This window comes from Schistosoma haematobium, chromosome 3, assembly GCF_000699445.3.
Source record: "Schistosoma haematobium chromosome 3, whole genome shotgun sequence".
Lineage (NCBI taxonomy): Eukaryota > Metazoa > Platyhelminthes > Trematoda > Strigeidida > Schistosomatidae > Schistosoma > Schistosoma haematobium.
Genome location: NC_067198.1, coordinates 14,891,124 through 14,916,318, shown reverse-complemented (window position 1 = coordinate 14,916,318; position 25,195 = coordinate 14,891,124). Strand labels below are relative to the sequence as shown.

The following is a 25,195-nucleotide window of genomic DNA, read 5'->3' as shown; positions in this document are numbered from 1 at the left end:
AAGCAATGATGGATAGTGGCTAGCAGTGGAATCCAGGACGCGCGTTTCATCCTATTCGGAATTCGTCGGCTGGATGTTCACTCTGGGACTCGAACCCAGTACCATTCGCTTCAAACGCCATCGCGTAATCCACTTAGCTACTGAGTCCTGATAGCCACTTGCTTGTGCAATGGGGTGAATTTAAATTCACTTAGTATTATTTGGCTTGTATCTTCCTATTAAGGTTTAAGACTGCAATTGATCAGTCTGTTATTGGCATATGTGCATACTGTGCGCATGCCTCGATATTGCCTTAATTCACAAGCTTTTTGTAAGCAATGATGGATAGTGGCTAGCAGTGGAAATTAATGTCAACTACTAAAAGCGATTTTTTTAAGATAAAAAAAACATTCTCAGAGAAAGTTAATATGAAATCAAACAGTTCCGTTTTTTGTTTCAACTAGTATCCATTATAAAAAAAGTCAAATCTATCCCTTCAAACAAACTGATGCAAGATTCTGGCCTATTATTAACAATATTACTATTGAGCTATTCAAGAGTTTAATTTAAATAAATCAAGTTTATCAATATTTAGTTTATTCTAAATCTCCTGAAGTTTACAGATAAGTCATATAGATGAGTAATAATCATCATTATTGCCAAGAAATTAAAAGCCTTTGTTAATCAATTCTAATCCTGAAAAGTGAAACATGTTCAACTCAATGTTGATTTATTTAGTTTTTTTTCTATTGTTTAATTAATCCAAAGAAAGTGGTTAACGTTACAGGTTGGATAACACAAAATTAGTCCTTCTGTGATGATCAATAATTATTTTATAAAGTTTAATCTTTGGCTTTTTTTTTCTCAAAGTAGTTTAGTACATTGAAACTGAAAGTACTTAAAAGGGTTTCATTTTATTGTTGTGGTTTTATATATTCTGTTTGGAAAATAGTGAAATTCTAATCGATTATGAGTAAGGGATTTCTCAACTGAAAATTCATTTGCTCTAATCCGTGTGGTCAAAATCTGACATTACGTACACCTGGTTCAATACAAGAAACCTGGGTTATTTCTACGGATTTATAGTCATTAAGTGTACAAAGAAATTTTTGTGAGTTTTAGAGATTTGTAGAGATTTTAGCAATTTAATAGTTGAATTCATAAGTCAATTAAAGCTACACCACCATGGAAAACCTGGAAGAAGCAGGACTCGAACCTAGGGCCTTCGATATCCCGCTCGAACATTTTACCTCCAAACCGCTTAGCCAGCATCCAACGGTGTTGACGTCCAACTTCAACCAATCCACGAAGTTGCATGACTATCTTCTATTGTCTGAAGTAGATGCCTGACTTTACCCGACACGGATTAGCTCCACTGGTCACGATTTCTAACATTGTTCGATTCATAATCTCAATAAAAAAATCTATTAAATTCCTGTTAACTAAATATTACAACATTTTAACTTGTCAATAACTTCATTTATTTTCATTTTGAAAGAATGCTACACATCATAAAATGTTATTCTACAAGCTGAATTTATTGAAAAATAAGTGCTATAAAGCATACTTTTTACGTAAGATGTAAGTATAAAACAATAGTTTACACAAAATAAGCTGTTTTCTTCCATTCAAACTATTCATTCTCCAAAACACTTAATCTTCCATGTACTGATAGTTTTATGCAACCCATAATATCCTGAGTTCTTTTGTATATTCTTACATATATTAGACTTTAGCAAAATCCCTTCATCCGATCTGTATTATTATTATTATTATTATTATTATTATTATCAAAACTACCCAATAGTGTCAGGTTTCTGTGCACTATTTATATCCTGTTTTATTTCTGACATTTTTTCTTATAGGTTTGATCTTATTCAAGTGAAGTAATAGTTTTAAACATTAATCCAAACATTAGTTCAACCCAAAAGTTATGCTCGCTCTTCCATCACATGAATTATCTACTTCAAGTAAAACGTCTTCGGGATATTTGACTGACTATAAAAGACCACTCAATAAATCTGATTGTTGTTCTCCTTCCACTTCATCATCTGCAACACCATCTTCATCTTTGTCAACATCGCCTCCTGTATCCCATTCTGTATTTAATAAGATGACATCAAATTCTTTACTCCAATTACAAAATTATTCAGACCAATATATTCAACAAAACAATGAAAGGACTATTTATGAGAATGAAAATTCTTACAATATTCAAAGCGAAATGGCAATACCACATTTTAAATCGGATTTAAGGACTTTAGCTCACTTCAATGACAGTAAAACCATGAATTCTAATGGTTATCCTGTTGGTAACTATGAAAATCAAAGATATCACCTTCATTCTAATGAGTTGCTAAACACTGAAAACGAGCCAGTTCGTTACAATCCCGTATCAAATTGTTTCATTGACACCTATCAGTCTCCCTGTCCACCATATTCACTATATAATAAGTATGGAAATAATTCCACTGGAAAATCAGATCATTACGTCAGGCCGGAAATAGAATTAAGTAATATAAAAAATTTCTCAGCAGTCGATTCTAGAAGTCATCAGTCCAATTGTAATCATGAACAAAATGGAACAGTACAAAACAGTTCATCTTCATCGAACTCCGAAGTTTTTGCAACAACATTTCACTCACCATTACTCGGTGTTGGTAAAGAATATGATGATAATGATAATGCTAATGAAGATATTGATAATTCTTTACATAATTCTGCTGAATCCAATTATTCTTTGGAAGAAAATGAAATGAATAAGATGTATTTGACTGAAAATATGACTTTAAGCAGAACAGTCAATATGAATTCATCTTTACACCAACATGGATATAGAAAAGCTATGGTGGAGTATGAAGGAATAAATGCAAAAGGTAAACTTTTCAGCTACTCATCACTTCAATGTTTAAGATTAGAATTCATTTGTTGGATTATATGTTTTTCGATTTTTTAATATGATACAATGAACTATCATTAAGGATAGTCACTGTTAATGATAGTGGCATGTTTGTCAAATAATTAATCATAGATAACTTGCACTTTTGGTTAAAAGTATCTACAGAAACACCAGACTGACAAACAAGAAGGGAGAGAACTGGTGTTTATCACGTACGACAGGCAATTTGAATCAAAGGTATGATAGGGATATGTAATGAGAAATGAGGAAATAAAGTAATTTTGTAGTTAACAATATTAAGTACTTGTCACTGTAATCAAAGATGGTTGCTAGCTTAAATGTCAATTCATATCCGTCGAACTCCCAATGTAAATTAGTTTTTATAGGCATGCTTTCAAAATGATGTCATTCATGAGAACTGCTTTTGGGAGCTTCTCTCTGTAGGATTTTTAGCCTTTCTATTTTGTAACATACTTAACATGCTTTATGTTTCATGTTATGCTAATGAAGATAACTCAAAAATCACATATCGATGATATGACTATATATGACAATTGTTCATCACTAATATTCCCTAAAAAAACACTTCATTTTAGTACACTGTATTTCCTTGATTTGACTGTTTATTCAAGACTCATTTGTTTTTCGAAATGAAAAAAAAGGATTTTTGTATTTATCCTGAGGTCGAATATTTCAGTCAGTAACAACGTAGAACTTCGTACGTACGTACATTAGTTCGAGTTGCCATACCACATTAGCACACAGATGCAGTTGTCCATTCAAATCCCGTAGTGGTAGAGGCGGTAAGAGTATAAGTAATAATCGGAAAGATTAGGGTTTGGAGATGTTATTTAAAGAGTATAATACAGTGAAATAAATTTGGAAAGAGGAAAAAAGATACGAGGAGAAATCAGGAGATTAGGATTTAGGAGAACACAAAGAGTGGATGCACTTGCGCCATTGCAAACGATTTTGAGCCATATCATTCAGGGTCTCTAACCATCGGTTGCTATCATCTCGCAGTCCCCAACCAGGTAGTCTACACCTACCAACATGACTCAGTCCACTTTTCAGTGACTTTATGGACTTGTGCCATGTTTTGGTCTGGCCGCCTCTAGCTTTCTTCCAATCTACTCCTATACCACTGAACGTCGCACGTCGAGGCAGTCGGTCGTTGGGCATACGTAACACGTGTCCCAGCCATCTCAACTGATGAAGTCTCACCACTTCATCAATGGATTTGCCATCCTTACCTAGTGCCCGTTTCCTAACAACTGCGTTACTTACTCTATGGTCCCAGGATATACGAGCAATGTTTCGAAGACACCTATGATCAAATACTAGTAACCTACGGATATCCTCTACTCTTACCGGTCGAATATTTATCATAGTGTTTACATAACTTAAAGAATATTAGTGTGTACATGACTGAATTGGCATTCAGAAAGTTTACTTTCCATAAATAAAGTGTAAAATTACTGATAGATATATTGAGTAAAGTCAAATAAATCAGAGTTAATTATACCTATCAAATATCTGAATACAATTAAGACAGATAAATGGTAGGTTCCACTTGTTCAGATAAATACCCAGAATAAATTATTATGTAATATCTAAATACACAAATGAATTACGTGTAAAAGTGAACACAATAAGAATGGAACAGATTATCAATTAACTTATATCTAAATGTAAACAACTCACTCAAGTTTTTTTTGTTTGATGACGTAACAACTGATTCAACTTATCAATTAATTGTTCTTTTTTTCTGTTGTTAAATCGATCTACCAGGATGAATCGTAATAACAGGCTTCTACCTTTATTCAATTTAAACATCAGTCTTAAACATTTTTTTTCATATCACTATCTTAAAAAAGAAAGTTTTGACAGAAATTGATTATCATAATGATGACTGATAAGAATTAGATAAGTATTTCTACTCTTATATAAATGTAAGAAAGGGTCACAATAGTTAGTTCGCTATTTGTTAGGAAAAATTAGCGTTGCCTTTCAGTTAAAGTTCTTAATGAGTCATATATATGTATAACTGAAACGCGTTTGTTTAAGGTTTGTCTGGTAAGTCAAAATGAATTAGTCTATCTATGGTAGTCTTAAATAAATGACCAATATGAAAAGGATGGTTTTGTATATCTAAGATCTACTATTCATTTGATTCCAATTTCTGGAAGTTCCATGTTGAACTTAATTCACGTCTTCAGTTTATGTTCCTTTAAGAATATTCAAAATATTTTGTAAGATACACTTATCTCTTAAATATTATTTTCATGGAGTAAGTATTTTATATTAATCACTATCCGTTGTGTTTATTATCATTTTTTAAAATTATTTTATGAAATCAGCCTAAAATCATTCCATGTATTTATCAATTATAATAATTTATTCTCAAATAACAGTTTGTTACAGGAGACATGCCAGTTTACAGGCAAGATCAAATTGTTACAAATGATACAATATCCACTGTAGTAAATTACTCAGCAGGGTTGATAATTTATAAGAAATGAAATGTAAATGGTTGTAGTCAGTATAACAGCTGGCGCGCTTCATGAAAGTGGCGTTGCGATGTGCAACTGATGGTCAAACATAGATCCATTGAAGGTGGGAGCTTCTAGAAATTGCAACCTTATATCTTACTTACTTACTTACTTACTTACACCTGTTACTCCTCGTGAAGGAGCATAGGTCGCTCACCAGCATTCTCCATCCAACCCTGTCCTGGGCAATCCTTTCCAGCTCCTTCCAGTTGTAATTCATCCTTTTCATATCTGCTTCTATTATCCGACGTAACGTGTTCTTTGGCCTTCCTCTTTTCCGCTTCCCTTCAGGATTCCAAGTTAGAGCTTGCCTCGTAATGCAGTTTGACGATTTGCGTAATGTATGTCCTATCCATTTCCATCGTCTTTTCCTAATTTCCTCTTCAGCTGGAAGTTGGTTTGTTCTCTCCCACAGAAGGCTATTGCTGATGGTATCCGGCCAATGGATGTTGAGTATCTTGCGTAGACAGCTATTTATAAATACTTGTACTTTCTTGATTGTGGTTGTTGTAGTTCTCCAAGTTTCAGCTCCATACAGTAGAATTGCCTTGACGTTCGTATTGAAGATTCTCACTTTGATATTGGTTGAAAGTTGTTTTGAGTTCCATATGTTCTTCAATTGTAGGAATGCGGCCCTTGCTTTGCCAATCCTCGCCTTTACGTCTGCATCTGAACCTCCATGTCTATCGACGATGCTTCCCAGATATGTGAAGGATTCTACATCTTCCAGAGTTTCGCCATCAAGGGTGATTGGATTGCTGTTCTCCGCTTTGAATTTAAGGACCTTGGTTTTCCCTTTGTGTATACTGAGGCCTACTGATGCAGAGACTGCTGCTACATTGGCTGCCTTTATCTGAATCTGTTCACGTGTACGTGATAGGAGGGCTAGGTCATCTGCGAAGTCCAGATCGTCTAATTGGTTCTGAGCTGTCCATTGTATTCCGTGTTTTCCTTCAGATGTCGAGGTCTTCATAATCCAGTCGACCACCAGAAGAAAGAGGAAGGGAGAGAGTAAACAGCCTTGTCTGACTCCGGTCCTTACTTGGAATGCATCTGTCAGCTGTCCTCCATGCACTACTTTGCACTGTAGTCCGTCGTATGAGTTCCGGATAATATTGACAATCTTCTCAGGAACTCCGTAGTGTCGAAGAAGTTTCCATAATGTCCTCCTATCTACACTGTCGAATGCCTTTTCATAATCAATGAAGTTGATGTATAGTGACGAGTTCCACTCAACTGATTGTTCGACGATGATCCGTAGTGTTGCAATTTGGTCTGTGCACGACCGATCCTTTCGGAATCCAGCTTGTTGATCTCGAAGTTGGGCATCTACTGCATCCTTCATCCGGTTCAGCAATACTCTGTTGAAGACTTTCCCTGGTATTGACAGTAGTGTAATGCCTCTGTAGTTTTCACATTTGCTCAGATCTCCTTTCTTTGGAATCTTGATGAGGTGTCCTTCTTTCCAGTCCATCGGCACTTGTTCCTCCTCCCAAATCTTTTTGAATAGAGGGTAAAGCATGCTTGTGGTTACTTCGACGTCTGATTTCAGTGCTTCAGCTGGTATGTTGTCGGATCCTGCTGCTTTCCCGTTCTTGATTTGTCTGACGGCCATTCTAATTTCTTCCGTCGTTGGTGGGTTGACATCTATAGGAAGATCTGTGTGTGCTACTTCGATGTTCGGTGGATTCATTGGAGCCGGCCTATTCAGGAGTTCCTCGAAGTATTCTACCCATCTGTTTCGCTGTTGTTGAATTTCAGTGATTGGCTTGCCTTCTTTGTCTTTGACCGGCCTCTCTGGTTTACTGTATTTCCCTGATAGTTTCTTCGTTGTATCGTAGAGCTGTTTCATATTTCCTTCTCTAGCAGCTTTTTCTGCCGTCGTTGCTAATTCTTCCACGTATTTCTTCCTGTCGGCTCTAATGCTCCTCTTCACTTGCTTGTTTGCTTCTATGTATTCAGCTTGTGCTTGGACTTTCTCTGCTCGTGTTCGGCTGTTGTTAATTGCTGTCTTCTTGTTCTTCCTTTCTTTGATCTTGTCCAGTGTTTCTATAGAGATCCATTCCTTATGATGGTGTTTCTTTAGGCCCAGAACCTCTTGACACGTTGAAGTCAATGTTTCTTTGATGCCTTTCCAGTTGTCCTCCATGGTAGTTTCTTCTTCCTTCAGTAGATCTTGAAAGGCTTGGAATCTGTTGTTGAGAGCTATCTTGAATTCATTGAGTTTGTCAGTATCTCGAAGGAAGGCTGTATTGAACCTTTGTAGTGCTGTTTGTCCACTTGTCCAGTTCTTTTTTAGCTTCAGTTTTAAATTGGCTACAACTAGGTGGTGATCTGAAGCTACGTCAGCTCCTCTCCTGGTTCTCACATCTTCCATTGTCCTTCGGAATTTTTGTTGATGCAAATATGGTCTATCTGGTTCTCTGTAGTGTGGTCCGGTGAGATCCATGTAGCCTTGTGTATACGTTTGTGTGGAAATATTGTGCCTCCTATGACTAATTTGTTGAATGCACACAAATTTGCAAATCATTCTCCATTTTCGTTCCTCTCTCCCAGTCCATGTCGTCCCATAATATCTTCATATCCAGTGTTGTCTATTCCGACCTTGGCATTTAGATCTCCCATCAGAATGGTGAGGTCCTTTCTTGAGCATTTCTCTATGATTGACTGCAGCCGCTCGTAGAATTGATCTTTAATGTCGTCGTTGCTACCATTGGTGGGTGCGCAACCTTATATCGCTTTGGAATATCTGAGGCTTTAAGGATGGTGCAGGATTAAGTCACGTGTTCCATATCTCAAGGGGGCTAAAAAAAGGAGCAAGTAAAAGAAAGGGAATATTTAATAGACTGCACAAAAAGTATCAGTACTTCACAGAATATTTATTAATGGTATTCTTAATAGTTTGTCAAATTATCCTGAACTTATACACTGTACATGCAATACATTGAATAAATGAAATAATAGAATAAGTGTAAAACTACGCAATTATTTGATGATGATCTTTGTAGACTTCTGTTATTGAATATCTTCCATTTCTATACTAACATTGAGTTTCTCATTACATTAATCTATATTCCTTATTCAATATTCACAATAAATACTCACTAATAATTTCATTAAATTAAAATGACTTTAAAAAATGTCCAGTATACAAAGAAGTTTACTTTAGGAATTCAGACGTTGACCATAGAAATCATACCATATTTCTTGAAAATAATATAAAGTTCACAGATATTTTACCACGAATATGTACATTATTTATATTTACACTACATAATTTGTAAACGTCATTTGACTAATTTTCTCTTCTTTTCTTTTTCTTTTACTGGTTCGATTTTTAATGCGGTCAACATTAGCCTCATAAGTTCCTTCGTTTTTTTTTAATTTTTATTTTTATTATTTACGTATATGTGAAAGTGAAATTGTTTCAGGGTCATATGTGTGAAAATGTGATCCAGTTCATCTAGACTTTTGAAATTTAGATCAAGAACATTATTTTCTTGTGCGTAATTATCATACATGAAAAAGAACTAATAGTAATAATAATAAACTGTTCGTCATAGAAATCGAAAATGATGTGTTCACTTTTGTTGACCGTGTAAAAGAAAATACTTTAACTTATAGTTAAATAAGCTAGTTATGTGTCTATTATTAGATGTATAATAAAATTCATTACTTTTAGGTTTATTTGGAAACAAATGTTTAACTACTACTAGTACTACTCAAGCGAAAAAGTAACAGCCTTCCTTGCAATCAAGATCAAATGACTATGATCAAATCATATTACCATTTGATCATTCTTAAAATCGTAAACACAATAGAGAGTAATTGTTCAGTCTATTATTCACAATCACTCATGAAGATAAAAAGAGATATGGATAGGAATCGGTGGAAAAGTAATAATAAATGAAATAGAATATAAGGTCTTACAAGAAACACAAAACAGGTATATAATAATTTAAACTTTACTAATAAGTGAGTAAAATTTATTCAGCAGTGAATGAATATAGATATAAGTAGTATATTGAGTACATACCGGGAGGGCTTATGTTTATGTTTATAATGATAATCTTTAGAAATAAATATGTTTTATATTTTAATTATTCTTCCGATAACAATGTACCATAAATATACCAATAATATGGGATATTTGCAAATTCACAATCCAGTTAGGTGTGTACGATATTCTCCAATCAACTTATTTAACATCACCTACTAGGCCAAATAGAACTATGATCATTTTTGGACGCCTCCACTGGATTTGGGGGTGTATATTGGCAAAAATAACCAAAAAGTATCTAATGATCTTAGTTCTCTTCACAATGTGACGTTCCAGTACTTGGTCGTATTATATTATGATAATATTATTAATGACCAGTTGAGCGTTAATATTCACGAAAAATTTCAAATGACTTGCTATGAAGATTTACTTACAAACAGCAAATATTACACTGTTAATTATTTTATATTAAGTAAATTTAATGGGTAGTTGAAAATCAACCACGTGGTAATCAACAACAACAACTAATACTAATACTACTACCCTCGAAGTAACTGAGGTGTATAGAAATTAATAACCCAACTATAACCTTGGCATAATCACAACATAAACAATGTCCCGTTGGTGATAGAATGTAATTAGGCTGATTTTTTATTTGATGCTTCATTATTATTCATATCGTTTTGTGGTTAGAAATCTATGGTTGACCTACAAGAAGCATCATATGGTTTTTGGTACATGATTGTAGAAAAATAAATTGAGGACAAAGAATAAAGATTACTTTATTTGATAGATTTGTGGGATATGTATGCCACTGAAATTTAATTCAGTGTCTCAAGGAGATTATGTTTGAAATAAGACCTAAAAGTTTTGGATTCACTCTTGTGTGAATCGATTCATTGGTATGTACATTTAGAATAAGCTGAATTAAGAGGAAAAACTGTTTATCTTTGGTTATTTCTCAAAAATTTTCTAGATAACGTTGGTCACTCATGAAAACTTCCACAAACTGAAGAAAAATTTATTTATTTAAGTTTATTGACAATATAAACAGGTATCCGTCTTTAAATTGGAGGCTGACAGCGAACAAGGTAGTAATCGTAATATAATGAATAATTTGAAACTGAATAACTGTTACTATCAATAGAATCCGAAACTTTTCTTTAGTGGAAATCACGCATATAATCTCACATTATTTCATATCATATTGAGTTTCAATCCCTCAGACCAAATTATTTGTTCAAGATTCAAGCCTCAAATGGCTGCATAAAACATGTTATATCACTAATTGATAAATATCATTTCCCACAACAGTAATTCATATAGTTAAAATTATCCATATCTTTCTATTTGATTCAATAGATTCAAAGTTATCAATGAATCAAATTTTTCCTAAGACTAATCAAGAATGTGTAAAATGTGGTGAACAAATCTATTCAAATGGGCAACCAGATGGTACAGGTCATTACTTTTGTAGTCGATGTAATCAGCAAGAACAACAACAACCACTCAAGTATGAAGGACAAGAAACAACAAAAAATACGGAAGAGTACGAAGATGGTGATGATGATAACGAAGATGACGATGATGATGAAGATGAAGATGATGACGAAGAAGAGGACAGAGTTACAGATCCTGATAAAATATTTCTAACTAACTGGCCATCTGTTTCGACGGCTATAAACTGTACAGAAAATAATCAGATATCTAAGTTATCCATGGAAGATGGAATAAAACCATATGCAACATCAAACAGAACCAGTTGCTGTGATGTAAAAATCAACAATTCAATTAATTATGGAGTGAATAATGATACTTATGGAAATAAATTAAATTCATATGAACCAGTTAGTGAATCTTCAAAGAATGTCATCAATGATCATGCATTTTTATCCAATACACCTTTTTCTTATTCACCATTGTCATGTAGACGTGCCTTCCGTAGTGGTATTGAAAAAACTGTTACGAACAGGAAGTCAGTAAGTTAATTTATTTCCATGGTAAATACTTTCACTGCATTGTTTAACTTTATGAAATTTTAGAAATCCTTTGAAACCGGAAGGTCTTAAGTTATGATTGCGTCTGTTAGGCAGATTGGAGATTATAAGTTACGGACAATAAAGAATTTGTTAATTTAGACTGTTTTCTGTTTCAAATTAGGATTATGCATGAAGATTTCAAGAATGTTTTCTTCTTGTCAAAATAATATACTGTGTATATCATTTTTATCATAATCATTAATGATATGATCCACTTTAACGAATGAAGTTAACCTTAGTTAATTACTATCGATGATTATTATGGAAATTTACATCATGCTTTAAATTTATCTAGAATAGATCAGTTAATTTTACTTGTTTCCATTAGGTTTTTATATTTCAACTAAGACTCACTGTTATAGAGTTGTGACTATAATGTACTGAATATTTACCAGCCGTTATTAAACCCTAAAAGTACCTATGTGTGATTTAGTTTGTAAATCGACTTATCTAATATATGTACTCCATTTCTTTTACTTGATAATTACGCCTTAGTTCCAAAGTTGATAAACCGTATCTGATAATCATTGATATATCAAACTAATTCTAACCAAGTTTACTTTGTGTAAATATTCACTATATTAGTGTATATCGTACTGCGACGTTAAATGACTCAGATTTTGAGAACCGGTCATTCTGTCTTATCATGATTATTCATTGGTGAATTGGATTGATAAATATGGATTTCTCAGTAGTTGCCACATTAATCTCATCAATTCAGTTGGTCGACAGAAAACAGCCCAATTCATATAAATTCACATCTGTTATAATAGTGCTAATTTTTGACTGTACTGATTAAATGATTTCAGCACGAAATTAAATGAATAAACTGGATAACTTTTGATTAATTCAGTCTTCAACATACCTTGATGAAACAAATGTTGATTGAACTCTGATATTCACTACAAAGAATATACTGTGGATGATTGACAATATCAAACTCAACTACGTCTAAAATCTTATCTTTACGGTAGCTGCAATACTAAATCAACAAATGTTTTCTAGCCAAAACAATATCAGCTCATACTGAAAAGAAGCACCTAGATATCTTGATACTATTTAAATAATTATTAAAAATTTCAAAGATCAGAATGTTTCCCTATCTCAGTGTATGAATTTTTAACAATGTAAATAAATTAACTTAAGAGTAAGGTGAAAACGTTAAAACTTTTGGCACATTAGGTTTAAAAATATATAATGATTAATCGTAAGGTAAACATTTTTCTTCAATGTGATTATGTATACTTAGATAATGTTATACAGATCTTATAATGGACAGAAAATCAAGGAAATTACGAATCGATAACTTTTAATTAGCAGGTCGTTTTTCGACACAGTGAATTATGATAATTTATATATTTTAAAGAAAATAAGGCTATATTGAATTAGAAGTCACTAATCTCCTAGTTACCGTTCTAACATTATGTAAGACGTATACCATGGAATTGATATCTATTTTGTTAAAATCATTTTAATTCAACTCTAGAACAGAAGAACTGACTCACATTATGAAACATAACTGGATTACTGTCCTTCATTTGGCTATCTACTAGTTACTAGTTATGTTTCATCTGTTAGAACAATATGAGAGCAACTTTGGGTTCAGTAGTCCGACTGAAATTTCAACTCAGATTTTGGTTGACCCTATTGTGTAAAGAATTAGATTTATGGTTCAGGCATTCAATTTTCTATAATTATGTCACTCTACCTACTTAGATTTGGACAAGTGAATAGTACTACTAGCCGCCACATTAAAGGTATACCACGAATCACAGCAAATAAATTCTAGCTCAACTCCAGAGTTACATTTGCATGAGTTTGAGGACTAATTTATAACTATCATTGCCATTATTACTATTAATATTAATACTATTATTACTGACATTGTCTCCTAAGAATATTCAAATATTTATCAACTATGTATCGTCCTGTATCATAGATTACAAATAAGCGAAATAGTTTTAAATGACTAGGAAATGTTATAAAACTCTTTCATCTTATTTTAATACATTTTAAAACCAATATTTATTTCATAATTTAATGTTTTCCTGAAAACACATTTGACCAGAATTCATGTGAAGTATTTTCAACATTCCAATTGCTACGTAGCAGCAGACAATCTAGAAATATTCCATAATAAGATCTAACTTCTCCCTAGGTATCAAGAACTTCAAATGTTTGTTTTGGCTACTATCATGATGATGATGATGATGATGATGATGATGATGATGATGATGATGATGATGATGATGATGATGATGATGATGATGATGATGATGATGATGATGATGATGATGATGATGATGATGATGATGATTGTCTTTAAGTATTAAATGAGTAGAAATCTCTCCTTTAGAAATTTCGACATAGATAAACGAAAAGTTATTAGACATATATAGTTTATTTAAATAAATATATAAATATATATTGAAACACAATGCACATTATCATCAAGTTAGTTAATGTTCTGTTTATTCAAGAAAACGAATAAAACCCAATATTTTTGTTTTGTTATTTATCATAGTGTTGATGATGTTCTTCACACCCTCTTCTACCAAAAAAAAATAAATTTATTTAGTTTTAAATTTTTCACTAAAGTAAACAATTAGTTCAAATTTAGTGTACATTTGTCCACTTTGTCTCTTTTTCATTGAATATAAGAAGAAAAAAAAACAAATTGATGAAGACATCATGGGAGGTGTGTGAGGGTGTGTACACATATCTGTTTGTGTATTTATAAGTGTAAATGAATAGCTGTGTGGGAAAATTGTGCTTCTTAGTTTTAAATAGAAAAATACAAACTCATTTAATAATTTGCTATATATGCTTATATATTTACATGTATATCTGACTATAGACTATTATACCTCAGTAGACATGTATGAATGCGAGTGTGTACAGTATTATTATTATTATTACATAGACCATAAGAATATTATAAACTATGTTATCGTCATTTTTCTCTCTGTTTTACTGTAGCGTTATAGAAATCTTTAATAAAAAAACAACAACAGAAAGTCTAGTTAATGGTATTTTCAAATTTTTGTGCATTTCCATATTTGTATATTTTAAATTCTTCCCATATATATTAATGACTAAATAAGATAGTCATATTATTCTACATTCAACACTAAGTTATTTCCTTTCTACATTTGTATATATATAGTTAGATCTAGTTGGAAAGTAGGTAATATATATATATATATATATATATACTTTCTTCACTTTACTCTAGTACACAAATTAATTGAAAGCTTAAATATATACAAAATTACTAAATGCCCATACAATAATTTGTATCTTTGGAGTTTCTTAGTTTATGGTTAACTATGAAAATTATTGTTATTATTATTAATACAGTTGCTTTCTTCTTGTTTTTTTCTTCCTTACTTGACTCATTGTCGCCTACCGCTGTCTGTAAAACTTAACAAACAAAAAAAGAAACAACATTGTTTTCCAAACTAAGTTTAGTTGGTTTATATGTACTTGTTCGTTAAACCTTTATTAATATGGATTTTTAAGGAGATTTCCAATTTTTATAGTTTAAATGAAATTTCAGATCTTTAAGACACTTTTATGTGTAGTATATAGTTCTAATCAATGTGTTGCTCTTTTGTTTGTTTATATTTTAACTGCATTTATATGTATGTATGTTTATCTTGTTTTTTTATTTTTTATAAATGTCCTTTAGACACTTTTCATTAATTGGGAGTTTAAAGGGATTTTCATTTTTATAACTCTCTCTCTCACACACACACACACACACGCACACACTCTCCCTTTCTCCATAATTGTCTTTTAACTTAGTACAAAATAATCACGATTTATTAGAAAACGTAGGCGGATTGTGATATATTAAACGATGATTGTGTATGTGAAGCACATTGTACCCTCTTATTGAACAATGAACAGTGACTAGTAATCGCTATTGATAGTTAAATTTATTTCATTAAATGTAAATTCTCAGTTTGTAATGAATTTTTTTTCACGAGTAAGTGTAAGAAGGTACTGATAATGATTCAACTTTTAAAGGATCCACTTTCCTCTTGTAAATATTTAAAAATGATCTGTAAATTGTGGTATAATACGTTTCATAATTAAGCCTACTTACTTACTCCTGTTATCCCTTAAAGAGTAGAATAGATCGCCAACCAGTATTTTCCATCAAATTATATATTGAATAATTGTTTCAAGTTATATCCAGTTGCTATAATCAACTGGAAAGGACTGTCTGACCGTAGCTCTTCTAGGATTACTAACGATCCCAAGCCCGGGTAAAGGAGTAGAGTTGGGTTCATATACCTACTTGATAGTTTTACACTTAATGAGAACATTTATATTCCTGAAAATTAGTTAGATTCAAAATATTTACAAAGAGGATTTTACGGACTAGAACCAGTCTAATTATAATAAACCATTAACTGTTATATGTTTAAAATATAATGAATATAACTGATCATGGAAGAATCTCAACTAAAAACCTCAATTACCGCTTCAAAGACAACTGGAGCAAGTCTGAAAGGTGAATGATTTACATTCTATGGAGATTTTATATATATTGAAATAATTTAATGGGTTCATTATAACAATAAAACACATGAATGAGATACTACTCTTAAGATTATAGTGTTTGATCTTTATCAAAATATAATATGGCAAAATTATGTGTTAGCTTAGGTTACCAGACCATTTAATCACAAAGAGATGAAATTAACAGGCAAAATCCTAAAAGGTTTGAAATAATATCCGTGATGGCAAGGAAATTTAATTATAGGAGATTTCGGTACATTGATTGTAATGTAAGTTGGATTTATTCAACGCATTCTAAATATTCCATTACTGATCTGAAATGACATTTTTAAGCAGTAACATTTATTGATAAACTATAATGACATCCAAATAATACAGTTTGGAACAGATAATAAATATCGTTCAATCAATTATCTTTGTAGGAAAATAGTAAATATGTATAATATTTTTGTCATAGCATTATATTCTAGTAATATGCTTTTATTAAGTACTTTAACTCATTACACTTACAGCAAACTAACAGAAGAATTGGATTGATTTGTTCGAATTGTGAAACTACCAAGACCACATTATGGAGGCGTAATCTTGATGGAGAACCTGTATGCAACGCTTGTGGGCTATATCAGAAATTGCATGGTGTAAGTGTTCTATGGGGGAGATTATCTAAGTTTATTTTTTAAATTTTCTTTTATGGATTGGAACTGATCTACTATAAACATAACGAAGGTAAATTTATCCCGATAGGATATTTTACAAATTCATATTGCTTAGTTAATGGGTATTTATTCGAATCTTATGCTAACTTTTCTTTTTCGATGAGGAATTCAGTTAGAACAAGAAGATGAACTAAATTCGGATTATATTTAATACCCTCCTATCTGTTATCTTCTAAGATAGAGGGAGTCAGCTACAAAATAAATTTTGACCTTGGCCTACGAGGTCTGAGTGTGTTTAAGGTTTAGGAAGTATATTGCTGGGTAGCCTCAAATTGGCGCGATATAGTTCACCATGGACAAAAACTAAATACTTGTATTAATCTTCTCGAATGACCTATTCGCGCTTCAGTTCCGAAACTAGTTATGGTTGTAAGCCGTCACTCGTGAAGTGAACCAAGTATGAATTGAAACGATAATTTATTGATGATAGTGAATAAGAACCGCTTTATACTCAAAACTGACCAAAGTCGAAAACGTGGATCATTTATTTGTGACTCGAAGATGCAAATATATTGCGTTGTTCGGGAAATTCGTAGGTCCTAGATTCAGTTAAAGGTAGAGCGTTATAAGCCTGTGAATTCTAGACAGATCGTACGCTATATCGAGGTCATAACTTAATTGAAAGATACAAGTGTAGAATTTACTTTTTTGATTGCATCATTCGGTCAAGGTAATAGTCCATATATCCCTATCCAGGTCAGTGAAGATACACAATAATAATCCCACGGGTTGTATACATTACTATCCTGTTTTAGAAAGAAAATTTCATACACGTTCTGAGTCTTACTCTTGTTTAGTAGGGTGAGTTGAAAATTATGATGTCTTGCGCTTTGCACTGAATCGGACTTGTAGATCATAACAGTTAATATGTTTGGACTTTTTAAAAACTCGAACTGTAAAAAAGGGTTGTTCAGCTTCATGTTTCTCAATGGTCATCTGGTTGATACCACCATGAAAATTATCTTCCAATTTCAAAGCTTCACACTTTTAAATATCGCTTACTAAGTAAACTCACTATAGATCACAATGTCTCAGAGGTCAATTAATTACAACTACCTAGTGTTTTTGATATACACATACACAGACAAATTATCTCATTTATATTTTGATAAAAAATGTGCCCAGTAGGGAAACTAACAGTCACTTGTTACGTATCACTTTGACAACTAATAAAGTGATGAATTAGAAAAATATAAAAACTATCAATTTCATTATCTTTGTTGTTAATATGTGTAAACTGAATTACGTAATAATGAGGTGACAAACAAAAGGAATAAAAACAAATGAATAGTGGTTTGATTTAATTTATCATGACCTTTTACCTTCTTAGTTTTGTAAACGGATAGACCTCGAAATAAATAAATGAAAGGTTATGATAAAATTTTCAGTAAACATTTTTATGTGTATGTATTCTTTGTTCGCTTCCTTGTATGTTTGTGAAAGCCTCGCATTGTTGCTATGTTGTTATTGTTCAGCTTTGATGTTAGCGCCCAACAGTAAAACTAGTTGCTAGTATTCTGATGTAGGACAAAATATGCACTCAGTATCCCATTACTGATAACCATACGAAATATATTTTTTTAGGTATCAATGCTAAAGTTGAACTTGATAGTTTCAAATAAATTGAATACTGGGTAGAAAGTTAATGATAAATGTATTTTTTATGACATCCATTTGAGTATAAAATTGTATCTCTGATGTTTCGTGACTTATTGCAAGCCACTTATTCAGAGTAAATAAATAACCGATATTAAATTAACACAAGTTCAAATAGTACTATTTACTCATTGGGATATCACAAAAATATATTTGTCATAAAAATATTTGATAGATATTCAAGTATATTCGGGTTATAATCAAATGCTTGTTCCGATAAATTTTCTGAGCTAATACTTACCTTTTTCATTTCACTGGATACTTCGATTTCAAGAATATTATAAATCCAATGTTAGTTTATAACAAAGTGATATCAGATGAAATTTGGATTTATACTTAGTTTCAATCATCTGGTTAAATATCATCATTGTGATTGTTGCTAGAAATGAAAACAGTTATCTACTTCACTATTTTTTAGAGAACGCGTCCAACATCAATGCGAAAAGATGCGATCCAGACAAGGAAAAGAAAGTCGAAGAAAAGAAAAGATTATAGCTTGACAGTTGCTGTTGCAGCAGCTGCCGCAGCTGCTGCAGCATCAGTAGTATCTGTAACTGCATCATCAATCTCTTCAACACCTGTAGTACCCACACTAACGAACCCTTTTTATTGGAGACCTTGTTCAACAACTGAATTATGTCAGTCAAACAAAATGTCGGTTTTTAATCCAGGTCTATTCCATTCAAACTCAACTAATTCACACTTATTACCAATGCCTGGATCATTTTCACGATTTCTTCCAGAACAATTGCCGATGTTGCGAAATAAGAATTTTGAAGATTCAGGTAAACCATTAAAATTGTATGATGACTGGCAAATATAGTTTTATTCCGTAAATCAAACATGATATTTGTAAATGGATCAATTGGTTTAAATTATTTTGATGGTCAAATTTTTAGTTTTCGATGATTTGTTTTCCTTTCAAATGACACATCATTTTAACTTAGTGTTTTCATGTATTGATGGATAAAGTGAATTATTCACACAATGATTAGATAAACTTTATTCAAAGAAATAATAATATTAGGAACAAATTATTTTGGTGGAGTTTCGTTCTCTGAGCTGCATAGTTTTATCATGCAGCTTTCACTGCTCTTCTGAACAATCTGAAGTTTGTGTCGATGATATTATTCAGAAGAACAATAGAAGCTCCACGACAAAACATCCGGCTCCGAAAACGAAGTTCCATCAAAATCATTCACTTGCGCTACAAATCTTCGCCGCCATCTGAATAACAAAATTAGTTTGCCTCATATGAAGTGAATGTAGGATACTACTGACTTTATAGGACGCCTCACTGAAGACTTCCGCTCAAACTGACACTTAAGATTTTTTATAGTCTGCCTCAAATAATCGAATACAAGAGACAGTAGATAAAAATCCCAAGTTGTCTAACATAATAAACACATCACGTACAAATAATAGTATAATCCATTTAGTTAATAAATTCCTTAAATATGCATAATGCATAAGTTTCCTCAAATAAAGAAGTCGGTTTCATCATCATGATGATTTGGACACTTAAAAACAAGAAGATAAACCTGATAAAAATTCACAGCATTTATTTAAATACATCAAAGTTTGGTTGTCGAATCTACTTTATGGGTACTTTTGGGACTGATTATTAATCCCATTTTTGTAGATTAAAGCTCCCTATCTGATAGATTTTGTTATCCTATTCAAATTTTATCTATATCATTCAATGATATAATAGATTATATTAATGACCGGGTTCATATCATAATGAACGGCTTAACGACGTTATAAACAAAGTAAATCTAAGAATCATTTAAGTAGCAAAGAAAACTATTCCATAGAAAAGATTTGAACAGTTCCACATATGAAGGATTTGTAAATATTACTTCTATACAGTATTATGATTTTATGACTTTTGTCCATATTATTTATTATTGAATCAATTATCATTCATATAGCCGGGTTGAAAAACATCGTAATTTTCTTCAGATTAAAAGTTCTAACTAAGTAGTCAAGGAAGATTCCAATTGAAATTTCGTGTTACTTACGAGAGATGAGAATGAAGTGCTATATTCACTAAGAATGATTAAAGATTTATATGACTGGTCATTTTTAACGACACAAGTTCATAATTATTTATTATCTACAAGTTGTTTTTATATTCACCATCATTTGAAATCTCTCTATTGTAGCATAACATATTTGTTTTCAAGTTATAGTTTGAAGATCTATCGCATAGTTTATAGATACAACTATACTTATATTCTGATGTATCCAAGATTTTTTAAGTTTTGTGTTGTCATGTATTTCGTTACTTCATACAGTATATAGTATATTACAAATGTATTAATTTACTTTCATATAGTGTGTTCTCCTACGTCTGATAACTATGATAAATCATTAAGTCAATACGAAATGACAAATAACAACAAAAGTGTGGTTGAAAGAACATCAGCCTACACTACAAGTTTTTTAAATTCAGAGTCAAACAATTATGCTGATCATCAGAAGCCAATGTTAAATTGCCAAAATTATCAGGCTGAATTAACTTACCAGTTACAAAAGCATTTCTCACTACAATCCAATCAACTAAACCTTCATTCAGGTACACACTTGAATAATGATAGTTTATGCTTACCTTCATCTGTGAACTATCAACAAATTCATCGACAAGAACTTCATCCATCATTCCCATCCTTTTCACCATCATCAATATCGTCAAATCATCGACAATGTGATTATCCTACTTATCAAGAAAATGAACGATATAGTCATAATCCTCATTATAACGGACCATTGATGAGCATACAGAATAGTTTATTATTAAATTCTTTAGATTTAAATGAAAAAAATTCTCATGTAGTAAATGAACATCATGTCAATCTACTGACAACTTTAAATAATGACAAAAGCAATAAACTAAGTGCATACAGTATATTATCACCTTATAGGCAACGACACTCGTATCACTCAGAACAGCTTCAACAACAACCAAATATCTTTATTCGGTCGTCAGAAAGAAACCATAAACCACTATCATACTTTCCGATACAATACACGGATGATAAAATGCTTTGGAATATATCATCGTCATCATCCAACAATGATAATCGAGAAAGTTTAAATCCCACTAAAAATATGCACCTATTGAAACAACAGCAACAAGAGGAAACTTATGAGTCAAACCGATCATTGGATAATTATTTGGATCAAATGTAATGTAATTATATATTATGTACAAATCTAGAATGCACAGAAGTAGATACAATTTTGAAGGTTCTTAACATTATTGCTGCTATTGTAATGTTAGTTAGAAGATGGATAAACCGAGTTATTGGACCATTTCAACAATGTATTATAACATATCAACCTTCAATGTGACCATACATCAATTACTTAGTAAAGTATTTTCTTTCATACTTTGTCAAGAAGGCTGAATTCGAGAAGGAAATAGGGAAAAAATTTAGAGACAGTAGTAAAAAAATAGTCAGAGGATAACAAGTGTATTCAATAACTGTACATAAATATACATTCTGTTATCTTCCGCACTTATCTTTCGATATATATGGAAAACTTTTTCATTTATACAGACGATTTCTTTCTTCCATTTGACAGAGTACTTGCTTTCGTGTTTGCGATTGTTTAATAAAATTCATTCTTTTTCTTATGATTAACGGTAATATTAATCATAAATATGTCAGATAATTGATTTACCTTCATTGTTGAAACTATCTGAAAACAAGAAGCCGCAATAAATAAAATAAATGAATGAAAAATGAGTAAGACATTCTTTTAACGGGTAGTAGTATATCCAGAGTAAACGTTCGAGAGGCTTGTTTTGGTGTCTGCACATTTTAGTGGGTCTACTGACTAATTAAAATTATTTAATGGTTGTACTTTAAATCAATTCGAATTAGGTAATTAACTCATCTGCTGAAGCAACAGCATCGAAACATAAAAAGAAATAATTATGTCATTCAATGTGATTCTTCATGTTAGGTTTAAGAAACAATCAAACTTCACTAGAACAATGATCGAAATCTCTTGTAGTATATTTAGAAACCAGTCAATTACTTATGCTTGATTATCAATGTTCAGTCTAACAGTATGTTTAGCAAAAGGCTCAAGTGAGTTTTTTTCCAATCTCTATTTTTACAATTTGTTGACTAGATATTGTTCGCGTGCTTACAATCAATAATGTCTCAACCAACAGATTTAAAATTCATCTATGATGAGTCGATGACAAATATATGATCTACTGGGCAGGCGATAATAAAAACCGTTCTCAAATTTATCAATTTGCAAATGTATATAAATTATAATTGACGAAGGCGATGGATAATACCCGCTCAATTTCGTACGGTAAATAAATTTACAGACCCGAAACATTGAATATCAATCTAGTGATCGAAAGCTTAGACGTAAGCCGAAAAACATGAGTGGGCACTGTCAAACATCTCTATACAAGGATCAGACAGCTCCCTCTTTTGCACTATACTACTTACTAATGTTCAGTAACGTATATTGTTATCAATCACTTTTGGATATATGGCGTCGCTTCATTGCGACGTGAGCTAATTCTAATTATGTACATGTACTTACCACATTTAGCAACTTAAGGAAGAAAATGGATTTCCCTAACATTCTCCATAGTTTTTCTTCACATCACGCGTGTTCGTTGAATAGCCATTTATTTGCAGGAATTTTTATGGTTGGTGTACGTAGTTCCAGTTTCAGTTTATTATCTGTAGTTGTTCCTGACAAAAACCCATCCATAATTATGGCAGGAAACACTTCCTTTTTAAGCTTAACTTGTCAAAATCATGTAGGTCAATCAAAAGAGCCTCCAGTTTAACATATACTTCGTATAAATCCTAATATTACCTTACCGGGTTCATCGAGCTAGGTGTACTTCGATTTTTACAACCCTTTGCCAGTAAGAGTGGTCAGTAACAGCTTGGATTTCTCCGTGAGAAATACTCAGAAAATAAAGCGAAGCGACAAGTTCAGATATAGACCCTGTAGTTTTACTGGTTGGATTTCTTTGTTGAGAGATGCTAGACAATCTCACAAGTAGCAGGCTATCTCAATAATTTTCTTGGTCTGGTGATAACTCCTGTCACTGTAAATCCAGGAATTAATATAACCGTATATGGCGCTATAGACAAAAGACCTACAATCAACTTTCGTTACACAAATAATGACTTAAGTGGTAACAGATATGTAGAATCCACTTCCGACAAAAAACAGTAATATTCATCATAGTTTAGTAGCTGTTCTGAATGAACTATGTCTTAAGTATTTTCAAAAAACCTTGTGGTATTTGAACGAACTAATGATTCCTTTGTACTTGTTGAATGCTTGATTTCGAATTCTAAATACGGTACATTCGTTTGTGCTTATCTAGTACTTCTTGATTCAATTACGTATTTTCTGGGATTCTTAGTTCATACTATAATTCAAATACTTCTAATCATCACAAACCTCCATTCTTAAAGCGTATGTATAATCACAATAGTGTCCGCTTTACCAGGATTCCGCTGACTAGCTTAGTTCGATTTTTTTTCACCTATCCAGGTTCCAAATGAATGAAAAATAGATTTTTACATCACTACTGAAAAGCTTGAATTTCCGAGTTTTTGGTATCTGAGCAATCTTTTTGGCATATAAACATCCTCTTGTGTTTGCTACAATGGACAACAAGGTCGGTGTTTGAAACCAAAAGTTTTGAGTTCAAGGACTAGATGTGGATAACGACATTAGGATAGAAGTGTGTTCAGCTGACGAATCCAAATTAGGACTAAATGAGAAACATAAGATGAAAAGACCATAATTTATAGGCGGATCGATCAGATTTAAGATTGCACATCTTGGATTTTGGTGCGAAATTCGTTCAGTCATTTGGCCAAACACATTTTGGCATTATAGTTGATGTCATTTAGTGATTAAAACATTAAATCTAGTTCATAACCCTAACGTTCAACCGTAAATCCTAATCTTAATTCCACCCAATAATCTATAACCCTCATTTAACCCCAGTAGGTGAACATTTTAAGGTCATTTTAGCGCTGCTCAAAAGTCGTCAATAAGTCGTAGTTTCACATACAAACTCGATTTCTAGTTAAAACATACCTATTTCGAACAGTTAAAAGTTCTGGAAGATTTTGTTCACAGTGTAAGATCCATTTTGAGTGTTTTGTGTGTTGGTGGAAATCCCTCCATGTATATACTTGTGCTTTGTTCCTGTTGATCCCCTTAGTTGTACATTGTTGTCTTTTGATTACATTTGAATTGTTAATAATTGTATTTTTATTGTAGTCTTTGTTTTTCGTACGCATTCACTAAGTTTGTGTTTCTTCCCGAACTGCATCAGTGTTGTTTTACTTGACACTTGTTCTTGGCGGTAGCCATATTGATTTGCTCCTCCTTTTGTGTGTGTGTTCTATCCAGTCAGGATAGAATAGCGTTCATTTGTTGTGACTGGTAATTTTCCCTCATCTTTTACCAACTTCTTTATTTATTGTAATTTAGATTTTATTGATTGAACAATTATTGGTTGAATAGCCGGGTGGTAATATTTGTTTAGGTAACGATTTACACTTAAATTTATGATGAATTATAGGACCGCTATTTACCCGATTACTTGTTTTGATTTCGACGGGAAAGGGAGCGTGTCTAACGTACCTGGACGGCTATTCCTCTATCCAAACCATAGTTTGGATTCTACACACAGTATTCTTTTGTTCCTCAATTTGTCTTGTTTTCATCATCGTTGAGTGTATCTTTCAGTAATGTTTGTGTCCATAGGTGTTAAGCTATTTTGTAACTAATAAAGTCAGTTTTTAAAT

General features: G+C 32.2%; 1 protein-coding gene across 1 annotated transcript in view; it reads left to right on the top strand.

The window, feature by feature from the left end:
- GATA4 (Transcription factor GATA-4) overlaps window positions 1–21,566 on the top strand; it is a gene marked incomplete at its 3' end in the record, with an annotated part of 31,359 nt that extends 9,793 nt beyond the window's left edge. Inside the window, exons 2-6 of the mRNA XM_012939248.2 lie at window positions 1,845–2,855; window positions 10,793–11,409; window positions 16,512–16,637; window positions 18,790–19,156; window positions 20,713–21,566. Coding sequence (XP_012794702.2) covers window positions 1,913–2,855; window positions 10,793–11,409; window positions 16,512–16,637; window positions 18,790–19,156; window positions 20,713–21,566 — 2,907 coding nt within the window. The 5' untranslated portion in view covers window positions 1,845–1,912. The remainder of the gene's footprint in view (window positions 1–1,844; window positions 2,856–10,792; window positions 11,410–16,511; window positions 16,638–18,789; window positions 19,157–20,712) is intronic.
- Between the last annotated feature and the right edge of the window lie 3,629 nt (window positions 21,567–25,195).